Below are 17353 nucleotides of genomic sequence, written 5' to 3'. Positions count from 1 at the left end.
TAGTTCATACATAATCCCTGGTCTTTTTGTTTCAATTAGCATATGTTCTCCTGTTATGTTTTTGTAGAACCACCAAGTTTCTACAAACTGCCAACACCAGTTGAGGGGCTGAAAGGCAAAGATGCCAGTCTTAACTGTGAGCTGAAAGGCTCTGCACCATTTGAGATAACATGGTTTAAAGATAAAAAACAGTTAAAGGAGAGCAGGAAGTATAAATTTGTTTCTGAGGGATGTTCAGCAACTCTCCACATTCTCGGACTGGAAGCATCAGATGCTGGAGAATATGAGTGCAAAGCAACAAATAATGTTGGAAGTGATTTGTGCCAAGGCTCTGTAAAGCTACGAGGTCAGTAAGATAGCAGTTCAAAGTATGGAATAATTTTCCAACAAATTTTTTTCATATTAGTTTAACCATTCTCTTCCTAAAATTCAGAACCACCTGCATTTGTGAAGAAATTATCCAATACGACAGCCATCTCTGGTGAGGAGGTAGTTTTGCTGACAACAGTCAAAGGCTCTCAGCCTATGACTGTATCTTGGGTTCAGGATAAAGACCACATACTCAGAGATGGTGAAAACAGAAAAATTACATTTGAGAATAATGAGGTCACCTTGAAGGTCTTTAAAGCTGATTCTACTACTGCTGGAAAGTATACATGTCAGCTAAAAAATGATGCTGGAGTAGCTGAATGCACAGCGAACCTAACTGTCTTAGGTACTTGTAAAAATATATATGCTTTTCACACAAATATATTTCATGTTTATTATGTTTTTTAATTAAATGACTCTTCTAAATTTTTAGAACCTGCAGCAATTGTGGATAAGACAGATTCAATCAGTGTAACTGCTGGTGAAGCCGCAGCCTTAGAATGCACTGTATCTGGAACTCCAGAACTTAAACCAAAATGGTTTAAGGATGGTGTGGAGCTGTCTTCAGGGAAAAAATACAAAATTACCTTTTCAAAGATGATTTCCAGTCTTAAGTTATTGTCAACAGAGAGGAGTGATACTGGAGAATACACTTTCAGTATCAAGAATGAAGTTGGCAGTGACAGCTGTGCAATGCAGCTAACTGTTTTGGGTCAGTAATTTTTTATAAGGTTTCTTACGTTCTTTAAACTGCATGTAATTTCTTATGAAGCTATACATTAAGTATTCTGTTTTTTGTCGAACAGACAAAATTGTCCCGCCTTTGTTCTCACGAAAATTGAAAGATACGCAGAGTATTGTTGGAAAATCTATGGAATTGGACTGTAAAGCTTCGGGGTCTGCACCTCTCACAATCTCTTGGTTTCACAATGAAGTGGAGATCATGAGTGGACCAAATTATGAGATTACTTTCACTGAAAATACCTGCACCCTGAAAGTGCCTACTCTGAAGCTTTCAGACTCGGGTACATACAAATGTAAAGCAGTGAACAGTGCAGGAGCAGCAGAGACATCTGCTTCCTTAGTTGTTAAAGGTTAGTGTTTTGCTGTAATTTGAAATAAGTTAGAAGTATAAATATGTTAGTTAAATCACCTATTACACCCCTTTCCCTGTCGTATTTGCTATAGAACCACCCTCTTTTGTGACAACACCTCAACCAGTGGAAGCCCTTCCAGGCACAACTGTTACTTTTACAGCAACTGTTCAAGGAAGTACCCCAATGAAACTGAAATGGTTTAGAGGCAGTAAGGAAATAGTGTCTGGAAGAAGCTGTGAGATTGCGTTAAGAGGAGATACTGCAATTCTGGAGCTCCACAACATTGACAAATCTCATGCTGGCGAGTACACTTGCCAGATCATTAATGATGCAGGGAAAGAAAACTGCCCTGTGAATCTTTTTGTTAAAGGTTAGTTTTAATTTGTTAATACTATAGAGGCTTAAAGGTTTCTTCATTGCTTGATATAGCAGAACTTTGTGTCTTACATCTTCATACATGCCATCCTTCATTCAGAGGCTGCACACTTTGTCAAGAAGCTAAAGAACCTCTCAGTTGAAATGGGCAAGTCACTGATACTTGAATGCACATATGCGGGGAGCCCAAAGATTCTTGTGAAATGGCATAAAGATGGCCAGGAGATTTACTCTTCATACAAGTACAACATTACGACCACTGAGAGCTCCTGCATACTAGAATGTCTAAACAGCGATAAAGAGGCTGCTGGGAAATACACTTGTGAGGTTTCCAATGATGCTGGACACGACATTTGTGAAGCAGCAGTGTCCATATTAGGTTTGTTAAAGAGCAGAAGCATTTAATATAAGCCATCGGGAGATATGCATGCTTTTGTTCATGATATACATGTATTTTTGTCACTCTTAGAACCACCTTTCTTTATTGAGAGTTTGGAGCCTATGGAGGTCACTGCTGGGGATGCAGTTTGCCTGAAGTGCCAGATTGGTGGCACTCCTGAAATAAAAATATCATGGTTCAAGGCAGACGGCAAAGTTCGTTCTTCTCCGACCTGCAAGATGGAGTTCTTCAAAGGCATCGCCTGCCTGAAACTAGCTAAAGTCGCTAAATCTGACATTGGTGAATACACATGTAAGGCAGAAAACAGCATAGGATCTGCCACTTCCAGCTGTCACTTAACTGTACAAGGTGAAGCTAAATCTTTAAATCTGTTTTTTCAATGTCTCTAAAGTTTTTAATTGCACTGTTTTATCAATGTATTTTGCTAAATGTTTTGCTTTTCAGATGTGAAAACACCCCCGTCTTTCCCCAAAAAGATCACTAGCATCATGCAAATTGAAGGACAGCCTGTCCAGTTTGAGTGTCGTGTTGCAGGATCCTCTCCTATGGAGGTCTCTTGGTTAAAAGATGGTGAAGCTCTTAGGAGCGACTCAGAATACACAATGTCTTTTGATGATAACTCTGCTGTCCTAAACATAGCCAAGGGTGAAATGAGACATTCTGGAGAATACACTTGCGTTGCAACCAATAGTGTTGGAAGTGCTTCTTGTAGAGCCAAACTTACACTTCAAGGTCTGTTTATTTCCTTCATGTTTTTCTTTGAATTAATGTGTTCCCTGTGTTGTGAAACACTCATGAATATGACAATGTCTATACAATTGTGCTGTTATCTCTATTTAACTTTACAGAGCCAAGATATCCACCTGTGTTTGATAAAAAGCTCGTACCTGTGGACGTGTCAGTGGGCGATACTGTCGAACTGGAATGCCATATGACAGGATCAATGCCAATAAAAGTCACTTGGTCCAAGGATCACAAAGACATCCGTACAGGGGGCAATTATAAGATATCATGTGTGGAGAACACCCCCCATTTGACTATTTTGAAGGCTGATAAGGCAGACTCTGGCCGTTATTCATGCCATGCTAGTAATGATGTTGGAAAGGACTCTTGTTCCACTGAGGTTTCTGTGAAAGGTATTTGGTCACTGCTTTGTGGTGTGACTGTCTTCATTGTCTTTGAATTGACAAATTTTTTTTTATGCTTGTCTTCCATTCTTCTCACCTTTGCAGTTCTTATGTTTTTCTTTGCTTGCAATCACTCAACATGTGATAGTGTTGAACATCTTTAACAAACTCTTGTGGTTTCGGCCCATGCATTTAGATCAACAAACCACCTTTTCTGTTTTGTCTGTTTTGTCTAACAGCACCTTTTTTCTTTCTTTAGAACGCAAAATTCCACCTAGTTTTACCAAAAAGCCTTCAACAACTATTGAGGACATTGAGGGCAAAGTGGTGAAGATCGAGGGCCGTGTAGCTGGATCACAGCCCCTGACTGTCAACTGGTATAAAGATGGGAGAGAAATCTTCACTTCTGACTTTTATGATGTAACCTTCAAGAGCAGCCTGGCTGTCCTGTGCATCAAAAAATCTCAGCTGTCAGATAGTGGCACGTATGTGTGCAAAGCCACCAATGAAGCTGGCACTGCCTCTTTTGAAGTGTCAGTTCACATTACAGGTATACTACTGTGTCTGTGGTTCTTATTGTCTTGTGGTCTTATTATTAATTATGAATGTGCTATTCATTTTAAAAAGTGTACTCTGGCAGTGCCATGGTCATTATTCAGTAACACTTTATAACAACTGCACACTATTAATCACTTAAGCATTAGATGAATAGGTAATTGATCATTTGTAAAACATGAACTCTACATTAATAGACATTAGTAAGCAGTTTAAAAGCACAGATACAAATCCTGTATTCTCATAAGCACATGTACAATTTGTTAAGTATTGCATGTTTGGCGGCATGGTAGCTCATTGGTTAGCACTGTTACCTCGCAGCAAAAAGGTCGCTGGTTCAAGTCCCAGCTGGGTCAATAAGCTTTTCTGTCTAGAGTTTGAGTGTTCTCCCATTGTTGGCATGGGTTTCCTCCGGGTGCTCCGGTTTCCCCCACAGTCCAAGGACATGCGCTATAGGTGAATTGAATAAACTAAATTGGCCATAGTGTAAAAGTGTGTGTGTGAATGAGTGTGTATGGATGTTTCCCATGACTGGGTAGTGACTGGAAAGGCATCCGCTGCATAAAACATGTCAGACTAGTTGGTGGTTCATTTCGCCGTGGCAAGCTCAGACATAGAGACTAAGCCAAAGGAAACTGAATGAATGGATTGTATATTCATACGTTGTCAAAGATTCATTTTTCATTACTAAATTAAGTATTGCATTATTTACAAAGCTGTTGTTTAAGAGTAACTCTTTTTTTAAAGATTGTTCAGAGTGAGTAAGTAAATTAATAATCTATTCAAATGAATACTTATATATCTTTTTATTCAGACATATAGTAATAATTACTCTGGGTGTTAATAAATGCAGTAACTTCAAGCAATTTTATGATCTAATCTAATACAGAGTGAAGACTATTTATTCTTGGAAAATCCCTTACCAGCAGTAAGACAACTGTTTACAAATGTCTATTAATATAGTTAATGCTTTACAAATGATTATTTAACTTAACATGATTCATAGTGTGCAGTTATTATAAAGGATTACCCATTATTCCTGTAAGTACCTTGGTAAATATCATGGTAGTTCCATAGTATTTTTTGTCTAAGGTCTTTTTGTAATGTTCTAGTCTTAATGTCTAAGGTCTTTTTAAAATGATCCTTGATATGAAACCATGCATGCATTTTTCAAAAGGACTGAAAATATATGAAACCATGGTCATAATTGATGTTTATTTATTCATTTTAAATACAGCACAAAAGGTTCCACCAAGCTTTGACTTGCCTCTTAAACCTGTGACTGTGAATGAGGGTGAGACACTTACCCTCAGCTGCCATGTACGTGGGTCTCCTCCTTTAAAGATTCAGTGGATGAAGGACAGGCGGGAGCTTTCTTCATCTGCAAACACAAAGATCACATTTGTTGACGGCACTGCCACATTGGAGATGACCCGTGTGTCTAAAACAGATAGCGGGGATTATCTTTGCAAAGCTACCAATGAGGCTGGTAGTGAGTTCTGCAAGTCTAAAGTCACTATCAAAGGTATTTGTTTCTGTATGTAAGGATCAAAGTGTTTTTTTTATCATGCTTTCTCTCTCTCTCTTTTTTTTATTTTTTTGCTGGTTTTAAGTCCTTGGATTTTTTTATTTGCTTTATCTTAACCTTGCCATTCTGATTGCTGTTATTAGTATAATCTAATAATGTATTTATTTTCTTTAATTCTGCTTTCTGGATCTTTCTTGGCCTTTCAACCGGTCTTGGTCTTTCAAACTTTAACAAACTTTTGTCAGGCCAAAAACTTACTTTTTGCTTACAAACAAGCCTTCGCTTCCTTACAAATGTCTAATGGCAACTCTTACTCTTCTTGCAGCTGTGCTTTAAAAAAAAAAAAGTGTAACACACTTAAATTTTTATGTCTACCATGGTTTAGCCCTGGATTTGGATTATTTTAAGATCTTAAAAATGCATGTATCTCACTGCAGTATTCTAACAAAATTTCAGATAAACCAGGTGCTCCTGCCCCAGCACAGGCGGCACCATCACCACCACAAGAAGTTAAGAAATTTGACAACTTGTTCTTCATTGAGGTGCCAAAGAGTGTCCACATCGTCGAGAGTAAGTGACTCTTCTTTAAATTTTATTTATTTATTAATATTTATTTATTTTTTGATGGTGGTGGACTCTTTTCAAATGCAAAGTGTAATTGAATTTATGTGTGATTCCTGTTTTTTTATAGAAGGTACAGCTACCTTCATTGCTAAAGTTGGTGGTGATCCCATTCCCAATGTGAAATGGATGAAGGGAAAATGGAGGCAGATGACTCACGGTGGCCGCATCAGTATTGAACAAAAGGGCCAAGAAGCCAAGATGGAGATCAAAGAGGTGACCAAATCTGACTCTGGCCAGTATAGATGTGTCGCCTCCAACAAACATGGAGAAATTGAGTGCAGCACTGACTTGAATGTTGATGAGAAGAAAGAGACGACTGTAGAAATGGTCAAACTGAAGAAGTAAGTTTGTCAAATATGAAACCTTGTTATTGTTATAATGATGTGCCATTTGTGCATGCATGTGAGCAGTATTTATTGAGCTGAGTTGACTTTATTGGTATCCGCAGGTTGATTCTTTTTGAAGCAAGGTTTGTTATTTGAAACAATTAAATCACACATATACAGTTGAAGTCAGAATTATTAGCCCTCCTGAATTATTAGTGCCCCTGTTTATTTTTTTCACCAATTTCTGTTTAATGGAGGGAAGATTGTTTCAGCACATTTCTAAAAATAATAGCTTTAAAAACTTATTTCTAAAAACAGATTTATTTTATCTTTGACATGATGACAGTAAATAATATTTTACGTGATATTTTTCAAGACCCTTCTATACAGCTTAAAGTGACATTTAAAGGCTTAACTAGGTTAATAAGGTGAACTAGGAAGGTTAGGGTAATTAGGCAAGTTATTGTATAACGATGGTTTGTTCAGTAGATTATTGAAAAAAAATTAGCTTAAAGGGGCTAATAATTTTGTCCCAAAAATGTTTTTAGAAAAATTAATAACTGCTTTTAATCAAGCCGAAATAAAACAAATAAGACTTTCTCCAGAAGAAAAAATATTATCAGACATACTGTGAAAATGTCCTTGCTCTGTCAAACAAAATTTGGGAAATATTTTAAAAAATCAAATCAAATAAATAGGGGGCTAATAATTCTGACTTCAACTGTACATACCCACATATACACATACAAAAGTACCTTATAAAATATGACAATTTATTCAGAGCAACAACAGATGTTTTTACAAAGCTGTTCCTGTAATGTTTTGTAATACTAAAAAACATCTGAAACTTCAACCTGAAAGGGAGCAGGATAAACTCAGACAGTGGATGAGAGTTACAGCTACTAATGTTCTGGGCAATCCATGAAAGCTGCCTACTACTACTATACAGGGATTCAATATTCAGCTGTGATTCATCAATCAACCTGCTAGACCACCTAATAACCTGGCTCAGTCTATTCCTGTTTTTAAGGGACATACTTCCAAACCATGCCACCAGAGCAGCGAATGATAGAATAGACTCAGTAAAGCATGATAGAAAAGAATAAGCATATTGGGTCCAATGTGAAAGCTGATGCTTCTTCTTGCACACAGCAGGACAGTTGTCTCAAGGTTTAAAAAATGGTCAATAACGGTACCTAAATCTTATTTTTAGATTGCTTAAAGTGAGTAAAAATTTACTCCAAAATAATTGCTCTATTTATTTTCAGTGATATATTGAAATATCTTGTGTACATTTATTTTAAATATCTTGAACTCATAATTTGTACTCAAACAGGTTTGTAATAAGTATAAAAATAGTAAATATTAAAAGAATGTTTATTTTTTGGTGAACTATTTCTTTAGCGCATAGGTCTCAAACTCATTTCCTGGAGGGCCGCAGCTCTGCACAGTTTTGCTCTAACCCTATCAAACGCAGCTGTGTTTGATCAGGGTTGTAGCAAAACTGTGCAGACCCGTGGCCCTCCAGGAATTGAGTTTGAGACCTATGCTTTAGTGGTTCTAATAGACAGCTTGCAATTATGCCATGGACCACTGCGGGTTTGGATTATACATAATTAAGTTGTTTTGTTTTACAGGACACCATCCAAGCAGAAAAGCCCTAAAGAGGAAAAGGATATTGACATTGTTGAGTTGCTTAGAAATGTTGATCCCAAGGAGTATGAGAAATATGCTCGCATGTATGGCATCACAGATTTCCGGGGTCTCCTACAAGCTATCGAGTTTTTGAAGAAGGAAAAAGAACTAGAAAGTGGAAGACCGGTAAGATTACATCTATTGTTCCTTTGTATTAATTTATGATCAATTTATCAATTTCGGAAACTTTGTGTACATTGAAACTATAAAACATTTCTCCATGTTTTATAAAAAGTTTCTCCATGGGACATTCCAGTGTCTTACCACTTAAGTACACTAACCCAAACTAACCCATTTGTGTGTCAATTAATAAAACTTACATGTATAACCATTTAATGTGGTTTATACTTTAATTTTTTTTCAGTCCCGATCATAACTACCAAAAATTCTGTTATTTTAAGGATTTTAACCCTTCAAAATGCAGTTTGTTTACATAATGCCACTGATTTTAATGAAAATTATTAAATTAAATGTTGAATATTCCAAATACTAAGGTCTTAGCAGATTTAAAAAGAAATATGACACTCTTTGATTAGTCATTGTCTAAATGAGCTCCCTAGCTCCTGAAGTCCTACATAAATTCCTCCACTAGTAAGTCGAGTTAGGATCCTAGCTCTCTACACTCTGATGATGTCAGAACACCCCCATTGTAGAACATTCCTAGTGGTATTCATGAATATTTATGCATTCATTCATTTTCCTTTGGTTTAGTCCCTTATATATCAGTGGTCACCACAGCGGAATGAACGGCACCTATTCTGCCATATGTTGTACGTAGCAGATGCCCTTCCAGCCACAAACCAGTACTGGGAAACATCTATATCTATACACTCTCGCATTCACACACTATTGCCAATTAGTTTATTCAATTCACCTATACTGGATGTCTTTGGCCTGTGGGGGAAACAAGAGCACCTGGAGGACATCCATGCGAACAAGGGGAGAATATGCAAATTCTACAAAGAAATTCCAATTGGCTCTGCCAGGACTCCAACCGGAGACCTTCTTGCTGTAAGGTGACAGTGCTAACCACTGAGCCACCGTGCCGTCCCCATTCATGAACAACAACTTTTTTTTATCATGTTATTTAAAATACATTTTGGAAAAATACTTTTAGAATCCAATTAGTTAATAAATGTTTGCTAGATTGTTCCGTAGCTGTTGAACTATGCTAATTTATGCTTAAATATGTTTTTTTTTTATTCCAAACTCATGTGCCATTATGTTGGGTGAGTTGGTTCATGTGATTTATATTTTGGGATTGCATTTTAGTGCAATGAAAGATTTTTGCAATTTAGGCAGCTATTAAATTTCTTTGAATTGATTTTTATTTATTTTTTACATTTACTATGACCAAGAAAGGTTTGTAGTGACATTAAACTTTAAAGCATGTATCTCAGGAATAAAAGAGAAGTATGTTACTTGTTTGAATGCTTGGATTTGTTACATTTCAGGAAGGGGAAATTGTTGGAAGAGAGTCTGAAGAGGATTTGGCTAAACTTGTTGCTGATTTGCAAAAGAGGATGGAACAAACTGAGGTTTGAATTTTTATTTGTATTTTATAAGACTTCAGCCAGTGCAGTGTAGTGCAGCCTCAAATTTATAATTCATATAAGTTTATGACTTTTATGATCTAATCACTAATATAAAATTTGAAAGAATTATAACGTAAGCATACTTTTCAGACAAAGCATTTCACAAAACCTCTGTTGAGTGCTAAAGGGCATCTATTTTACCCCTTTTACAAAATGTAAGATAACCCTTTGGTCTCTCCAGATTGTGTTTGTAAAGTTTCAGCTTAAAAAACCCATCAGATAATTTAATATACTTTAGCCGTTTTTTGTAGCCTGTGGCTTTAAATGATAACGAACTGCTTCTCCCCGCCCACCATTCCCACATGCATGTCTGGTTCTCATCATGCATTACTTCAGATGAATAGCACAGTGACAGACACAGAATTGCTAAAATACTAATAAGTTTATTCAAGCCTTTTTGAAATGATGAGTCTCACACCAATGCCATTTGCAGCACACACAAACATGTGTGCATTTACTGACACCATGTGGCTGTGGTGATTATATTGGTTAAGAATTACATAGCTATTGTACTGTCTTTATTTCAAACATGCTCTGTTTTAAAAAAAATTTTAAACTTATAAAAATCTGAACAAAAGTTTTAATCCCAGTTTATTTGCAAAAAAAATAATATTAAATTCTGTGGGCATGTGTATGCTTGTTATTATAGAAACATGGCATCTGCCAATCAATTTGGTGGGCAGGGAAATCATACTTCTACGTCCTATTTCGGTGGGCCTGAAAAACGTTTTTTTCATTTTTTTATCTTTTTTTATTTTTTATAGAGATTTCTTGGGTTTATATCAATCCATTATGTCAGTGGTCACCAAACTTGTTCCTGGAGGGCCGGTGTCCTGCAGATTTTTGTTCCAACCCTAATCAAACACACCTGAACAAGCTAATCAAGGTCTTACTTGGTATACTTAAAACATCCAGGCTGGTGCGTTGAGGCAAGTTGGAGCTAAACCCTGCAGGGACACCGGCCCTCCAGGACCGAGATTGGTGACCCCTGCAATATGTGATAGTAATTTACCTATCCTATTAAATTGTTTAAAGATTTGCAAGAATATTAAGGCACTTTTCAGTTGTCAAGTTTGTGTTGTTTAATGATAATATAAAGTAAATAAAAAATGCTAAAACAATATTGAGAACCGTATCCTCAAAACATGTTTTGTTAAATGAGCATACAGTTAAATGAGGCGTGTAAATCATGTTCAATCCACATCATGTGATTTGCAGCATATTAATTTGTCTCTTTGTTTTGCATGCAGCCTGTCACTGTGGCACGTGACATCACAGACCAGACAACTACTGTTAAGAAGGAAGCTGTGTTTGAATGTGAGATCAAGATTAACTACCCCGAAATCACTCTGTCCTGGTATAAAGGAACACAAAAACTTGACAGTGGCGACAAGTATGACATCAAAATTGTGGGTGATCGTCACATTTTAAAAATCAAGGACTGCCAGACAAGAGATGAGGGAAATTACCGTATTGTGTGTGGCCCACATATCTCCAGTGCCAAACTGACAGTGTTGGGTATGTAGAAACATTTTTTGAGGTTTATTTTAGTGAATATGCCTCATGCTATATCAAATATGCGTTTTAAAATAACAACCTTTATTCTTTCTGCAGAAGCTGAGGTGGAAAAGCCTATGCAGGATGTGGCTGGTAAGGAAGGCCAGACATGTACATTGACTTGCCAGTTGTCTGTACCTAATGTAAAAACCCAGTGGTTTAGAAATGGGAAGCTTTTAGAGCCTCACAGCAGATATACATGTGCTGTGGCCAATTACACTCAGAAGCTCTCAATCAAAGATGTTAGGCCAGAAGATCAAGGAGAGTATACCTGCAAATATAAAAATCTTGAAACGACTGCCAATCTTTGGATCGAAGGTTGGTATAGATTAACTGAACTGTCAGATTGTAAAATAGACCATCTACTAACCTCTTCTATCATCATCATCATCTGTGACTTCTTCTTAACCTCTTCTTAACCACACTCTTCTTGTTTTAAATGCCAGGAATGTTTTGTCTTCATATTTTCCTGGCTTTCTTTTATCGCAAAACATAAGAGAGTATGTTAGGCAAATACAAATAGATTCCGCTCCTAATCATCCACCTTGCGTTATTCCTTTCTAGCTGAGCAAATACATTTCACCAAACGCATCCAGAACATTGTGGTGAGAGAACATCAGTCCGCCACTTTTGAGTGTGAGGTGTCTTTCGACAATGCAGTTGTAACATGGTATAAGGACACTTGGGAGCTTAAAGAGAGCCCCAAATATACATTCCGAAGTGAAGGGCGACGCCACTTCATGATCATCCGCAATGTTTCCTCTGCCGATGAAGGTTTGTGGAGTTCCAGTGGGGGACCATTTTTCGTTTTAATACTATTACATCATAAGGCCCGTTTAACCGAATTAATAATTCTTTAGGCGTGTACTCGGTCATTGTCAGATTGGAGCCCAGGGGTGAGGCTAAAAGTACAGCTGAGCTTTACCTGTCAGGCAAAGGTCGGTACAGCTGTCGTGCTCTAGCATTCACTTAACAAACATTCTCTAGTAAATGAAGGCTCCTCACGTTTATTTTTTCTATTTTTTTTCTCAGAAATTGAAATAGAAAGGGTTCCTTATGGTGAGTATGTGACATTTAAAATTTTTAAACACCTACAGTATATCCCATGCTGAAAAAACACCATACGCTGGTATGGAATGTTTTGATGCTGGTCCTTGTTGGTCTATTGCTGATCATGTCTGACCGCGATTAGTCTTAGGCCCAATCCCAATTCTAATTCTTAACCCTTCCCTTTACCTTGCCCTTCATGTGAGGTGGGGTGTCCCAATTATTTTTAGCTTACAGGCGTAGTAGGACTAAGGGCAAGGGCTACAGTAGATAGCCATTGAAACTGAGATTTTTCAGGATCGCACTTGAAACCAAGGGGTACCAAAATTTCTCAGAATACACCCAAAATGCAGGCCTGCACCCGGAAGACATTACAATTTTAAAAACAAACAAGCACATGTTTTAATACAATCATAAACACAGTCTTATTCTTACCGCCATGCTTTGAAAAAAAAAATGCTAAAATAAAAACAGCTAAATTCAGCTATCTATAATCCATAATAATAACTTCTGTATAGCAGTCCCAAAACATGCAGTACTTTCAAATCTGTCACTCTGACACGTGAATACCCTGTCAGAAAAGTCTAGTGTCTGTGAATGACCTTTTTACAGTGTCTGCTATAATTTTAATGTTGTTTTTTTGTTTACATAAATTTATATGGGCACGTTGTAAATGCACAGTACAGTTATAAGCTTATTGCCACATTTTATCATTATAAGTGCCTTCAGTGATTTCCTGAAGATAAATATCAAAAAATAATGCAACAGCAGTAGTGATCCTCAATCTCATATGAAGCAAGAGATCATAATGACAAATGATGAAGTGTACAGGTGCTGTACTGCTCTCCCATGTCTAATGGGTAAAATTTGAAGCCCTTCCCCCGTACACTTTGTTTCAAGGGCCAAAGGGAAGGGGTAGGAGAACAAAAATAAAATTAGCATTGGGCCTTGGCCTCAGACAAGCACTGCCCACAGACTTTTGGCTAAATGTCTGATGGATATGGCACACTTTTCTGATGGATATGGCACACTTCAACCGATCTTCAGCCACCTCAGGATATCCAGAAGTTGAGTGTGCAGCAATCTTTATCAGCCTACCTGGAAACAAGTCTGAGTGCTTATTAAAGTAGTGATGTTTATACCGATGACAGTGCTTATTAATAACTTGACATTGATGAATCAGTGCCTGCAAATCCATCTGTTATTGTTAAGATAATGTTTTGACATTTAGCATTTATCAATGTGACTTTCTTGCTGGATTATTAAAAGTTTGCAATACTCACTCATAGAACCCGTGATGTCAACAAAAATGTGGGTATTCTTATATTCTTGTTTTTTAATGGCTGTGAAAATTTTCAAATAATATGCCATTTTGGTCATAAAGATTAGAGAAAGACATTGTTTAAAACAGTAACTCAGTTTAAAAGTTTAAAACTGCATCTGTCTTCTCAGTCTGCCTGAGCTTTATGTAGAAATCTGTCACCAAAATAATGAATAATGCAGCTTTTAAAGACTTTTGAGAATAAATGATGCATGATTCTGAGGACTTTCCATGCCTCTTAACATGATGCAGCACAAAACAAAATGTGATTACTTGGTTAACCTGTCAGTCATTTAATATAGTGTGCTGTCCTTGACCATTCAAAGCGGCTAAAGTTCCCAGATCTTTAGCTGTCAGTCTGAGGTCTGGTTAGGCGATATTAGACCGGGACCAACATGAACCAGCATAAACAAGCAAACCAGCATTAAAACATACCTTACCAAACCTATTGTGGATTTTTCAGCTGGGTTAGTAGTGCATATTGACAATTTTTCTCACACAAAGAATTAATTTCTGTAAGCAAACTAAAGAATGTTAAATAACACTCACACAGACATCCCAGATACATCAATACAAGTGCCTGAGGCAGCTACATTAACCATTGAAGGTAAGATTGTGATCGTATTTAAGTTTACACAATTACATGATCCAAATCAGTATCTACAGACAGTTACTCATACATTTACTATTTTCAAAACAAGCGGAGTCTTCAATGGAGTACTATCATTATGAGGAAAAAATGGAAACGCAAGGTAAACTGCCTTATTATGAGTATAAAACTAACTTCTCATGTCATCATATTCATATAGTGTCATTCACTAAAACTGCCAAAATATCTTTGTAGATCTATTAACTTCATTTTTTAACCAAGCATCTATTAAGAAACCACACACAAAAACTAATGTAAAAGAATAACACGTTTGTGCGAGTTTTGTCTGTTCCTCAACATCTTGCGTGAAATAACCAAATAACGTCAAATTTGAAAGAACTTATCGTTGGACATGTGTAACAACTTTTTACCCTTTACCAGAGTATGTGAGCTGGGCAGAGGAGAGTGTTGTAGAGGAAATATCATGCACAGGTATTACTGAGAGCTTTTGGGTCAACAAATATAATTCAACATTATGTTCTAACCTTCTTTAATCTTTTGATTGCCCTCATAATGTTATATGTATGTATGTATGTATGTATGTATGTATGTATGTATGTATGTATGTATGTATGTATGTATGTGTGTGTATTTGTTTCATTCATAGTAAAATCTGTATGTATCTCCATGTGTCTTCACCATTCCCTCAAAATACACTATTATTTTGTCCTGTGTGTGTTGTTGTGTGTGCTGTCATAGATTTTCCAGTGTGAGTTGGTTAATGTGTCAACATTTTTTAAGTAATTTATGTTATGTTTTGTCTTTTCATGTTTCTTCAAAGCCAGATACTTATGGCTATTATTCTAAGTACGTTCTTTTTCTCATCAGCTCCAAGGGTCCCGATCGAAGAGTCCGTCACTAGAAAAACCATGGGAATGAGAGAGGAGGCTCGAACCACAGGTAATGAAAGAGTATAAAGTAACTCGCTGCTTTGCTTCTTGTTGTCCAACATGCTTCATCTTCATGTCCTTCATGTTTATATGTCTGTCTGTAAAGAGTTTAATTTTTGTCGTTAGTTATGTTGTGTCATGCCTTATCAATGTTGCGTGTTAGTCATATGTGCTTCTGCAATATAAAACAATGTCAATACACTCATACACATTAAAAATGACATTTTTCTCACAAATATGTACATTAAACTGCACATTTTTTATGTTTGAAAGTTTTTTTGTTATCTTCAACTATGCTTCTATGCTGTCTTGTAATCTGTGGATGTGTCATTTCGTCCATGTATTCAATGATTTTTTCTTAATTGTCTTGATGTTCTTGCATGGTATAGTTGCTTTGAAACTAGCCAGTAGATTTGATATTATAGAGTAATTCTTCTTAATGTTCTCAAAGAATTCGAGGAACCTGAACCATCTAAACCAGTGGAGCTAATACCTGAAGTACCTGAGAAAGGTATGCGAATGTCTGTCCCGTGTTGTCTGTTCCAGTGTTAATATGTTGTTTTACATAATTTTGTGTCTAAAACTTTATAAACATTCTTATAATTCTATATGTTCTGTCTTTATTTTGTCTAAGTTATTCTTACAATTGTAATGAATTTTTGTCCAAAAAAGCCAAAATTCCTGTGGAAGAAATAGTTACTGCAGTTACAGTGCCAGAGCCAATTGAACGCCCCTCAGCAAAAGGTATGGAAAGATCACATGGCATTATGTTCAGTGTTAAATGTCACATTTGCTGGTTATACATATGTGCATAATACACCTCTTAAACTGAAGTCTTTCTATGTTTTCCTGTGAATGCAGGCATTTAAAAGTTTGTTTTTATGTGTTATTGCAACAATGTTGTGTGGCCAAATTGTTTATTTTTTGCTCTTTGGATCTCACACATTACCATCTTAATTTTGTCAGTTTTTTTTACTTATGCTTTGTGTCCTTGTCCTTAATCTTATTAGATGTTAAACCAATTATCAAATCTTTTGTCTGTCATTTCTTATTGTGTTTTTCTGTTTGAGGTATGAATTTAACTGTGTTCTTTCATGTCTTAATTCTTCTGAACTGCGAATGTACTAATATTAAAAATATGTGTTATATGAAAAAGTGCCACAGCCTCCTGTGGCTCCAGCACCTAAACCTGAAGAGCCTAAAGCTGTACCAGTAGCTGAGCCCAAACCAGAACCAAAGCCTAAACCTGAAATTAAGCCAGAGCCTAAGGCTACGCCGGTGAAGAAACCTGAGTCACCTCCATCCAAAGGTATTGTTAAATGCTTCATGTTGTGTAGGATTCTTGTCTGTAAACATTTCATGTACCTGTCTTTGTTGTTGCAATTGTCTATCTTCCACAAGGAAGTGCATGCACTGGGATGCTGTATGTTCTTTGGCATGTGGTAGGGAAAACTGTAATTGTAAACAATACAATGCATGTTCTTTAAAGTTCTTGAAGAGGAAACAAAGCCAAAAACACCCATCCAAGAACCACCAAAGAAAGTGCCAGCTAAACCTGTGGAAGCCATTACAGTTCCAACTGAAGAACCTCCAAAGAAAGGTATAGACTTTGTTTGTTTGTTTGTTTCTGTATGTGTATTTCTTTAATCAACCACACTCTTATACGGACCACATGACTGGTTCTGTCAGTGTTTTTGTTCTGCATGACAAGTTCTTTTTTATTTTTTGTTTTTGCTGTACTCTTATTGTTATATTTTATTCTCGTTGTTTGCATTGTGTGTGTTTCTTGTCTACTTGCAATTTATAAACGTTTTGTTGTTGCATTTGTCCAGCTTCCATTAGGAAGCATGTATGTGTGACACTGTGTGTTCTTTGATGTTTGGTTACAAACCTTGATCTTTAAAAATGCAATATATATCCTTTAAAGTTCTTGTAGAAGAAAAGAAACCAAAACCACCAGTCCAAGAACCACCAAAGACATTGCCTACTAAACCTGATGAAGCCATTGCTGTTCCAATTGCAGTACCTCCAAAGAAAGGTATTGCCTCATTATTTGTAACTTTTTTTTTTGTAACTTTTTATTTGTAACTTCATTATTTGTATTTGTAACAAACTTTCTGTGGCTTTGTTTGTCTTTGTCCTGTAGTATTGTTTGGTTTTAGTGTGTGCTGTGTATCTGTTAAAGTTTACAGCATATG

At 36.6% G+C, this 17353-nt stretch overlaps 1 protein-coding gene across 1 annotated transcript in view; it reads left to right on the top strand.

The window, feature by feature from the left end:
* ttn.2 (titin, tandem duplicate 2) overlaps positions 1-17353 on the top strand; it is a 179207-nt gene that overhangs the window by 55068 nt on the left and 106786 nt on the right. Inside the window, exons 65-93 of the mRNA XM_087268376.1 lie at positions 68-346; positions 434-715; positions 803-1081; positions 1176-1463; positions 1558-1836; positions 1942-2220; positions 2311-2589; positions 2686-2973; positions 3090-3377; positions 3628-3918; positions 5161-5448; positions 5908-6021; positions 6143-6416; positions 8039-8222; positions 9551-9634; positions 10942-11209; positions 11306-11566; positions 11813-12022; positions 12109-12186; positions 12281-12307; positions 14170-14223; positions 14318-14368; positions 14647-14697; positions 15094-15165; positions 15607-15666; positions 15828-15899; positions 16312-16464; positions 16645-16755; positions 17083-17193. Of these exons, the coding sequence (XP_087124502.1) occupies positions 68-346; positions 434-715; positions 803-1081; positions 1176-1463; positions 1558-1836; positions 1942-2220; positions 2311-2589; positions 2686-2973; positions 3090-3377; positions 3628-3918; positions 5161-5448; positions 5908-6021; positions 6143-6416; positions 8039-8222; positions 9551-9634; positions 10942-11209; positions 11306-11566; positions 11813-12022; positions 12109-12186; positions 12281-12307; positions 14170-14223; positions 14318-14368; positions 14647-14697; positions 15094-15165; positions 15607-15666; positions 15828-15899; positions 16312-16464; positions 16645-16755; positions 17083-17193 (5355 nt within the window). The remainder of the gene's footprint in view (positions 1-67; positions 347-433; positions 716-802; positions 1082-1175; positions 1464-1557; positions 1837-1941; positions 2221-2310; positions 2590-2685; positions 2974-3089; positions 3378-3627; positions 3919-5160; positions 5449-5907; positions 6022-6142; positions 6417-8038; positions 8223-9550; positions 9635-10941; positions 11210-11305; positions 11567-11812; positions 12023-12108; positions 12187-12280; positions 12308-14169; positions 14224-14317; positions 14369-14646; positions 14698-15093; positions 15166-15606; positions 15667-15827; positions 15900-16311; positions 16465-16644; positions 16756-17082; positions 17194-17353) is intronic.

This window comes from Danio rerio, chromosome 9 (genome assembly GCF_052040795.2).
Source record: "Danio rerio strain M-AB ecotype USA chromosome 9, GRCz13ab, whole genome shotgun sequence".
NCBI classification, from domain to species: domain Eukaryota; kingdom Metazoa; phylum Chordata; class Actinopteri; order Cypriniformes; family Danionidae; genus Danio; species Danio rerio.
This window is presented reverse-complemented; position numbering and strand designations above follow the sequence as displayed.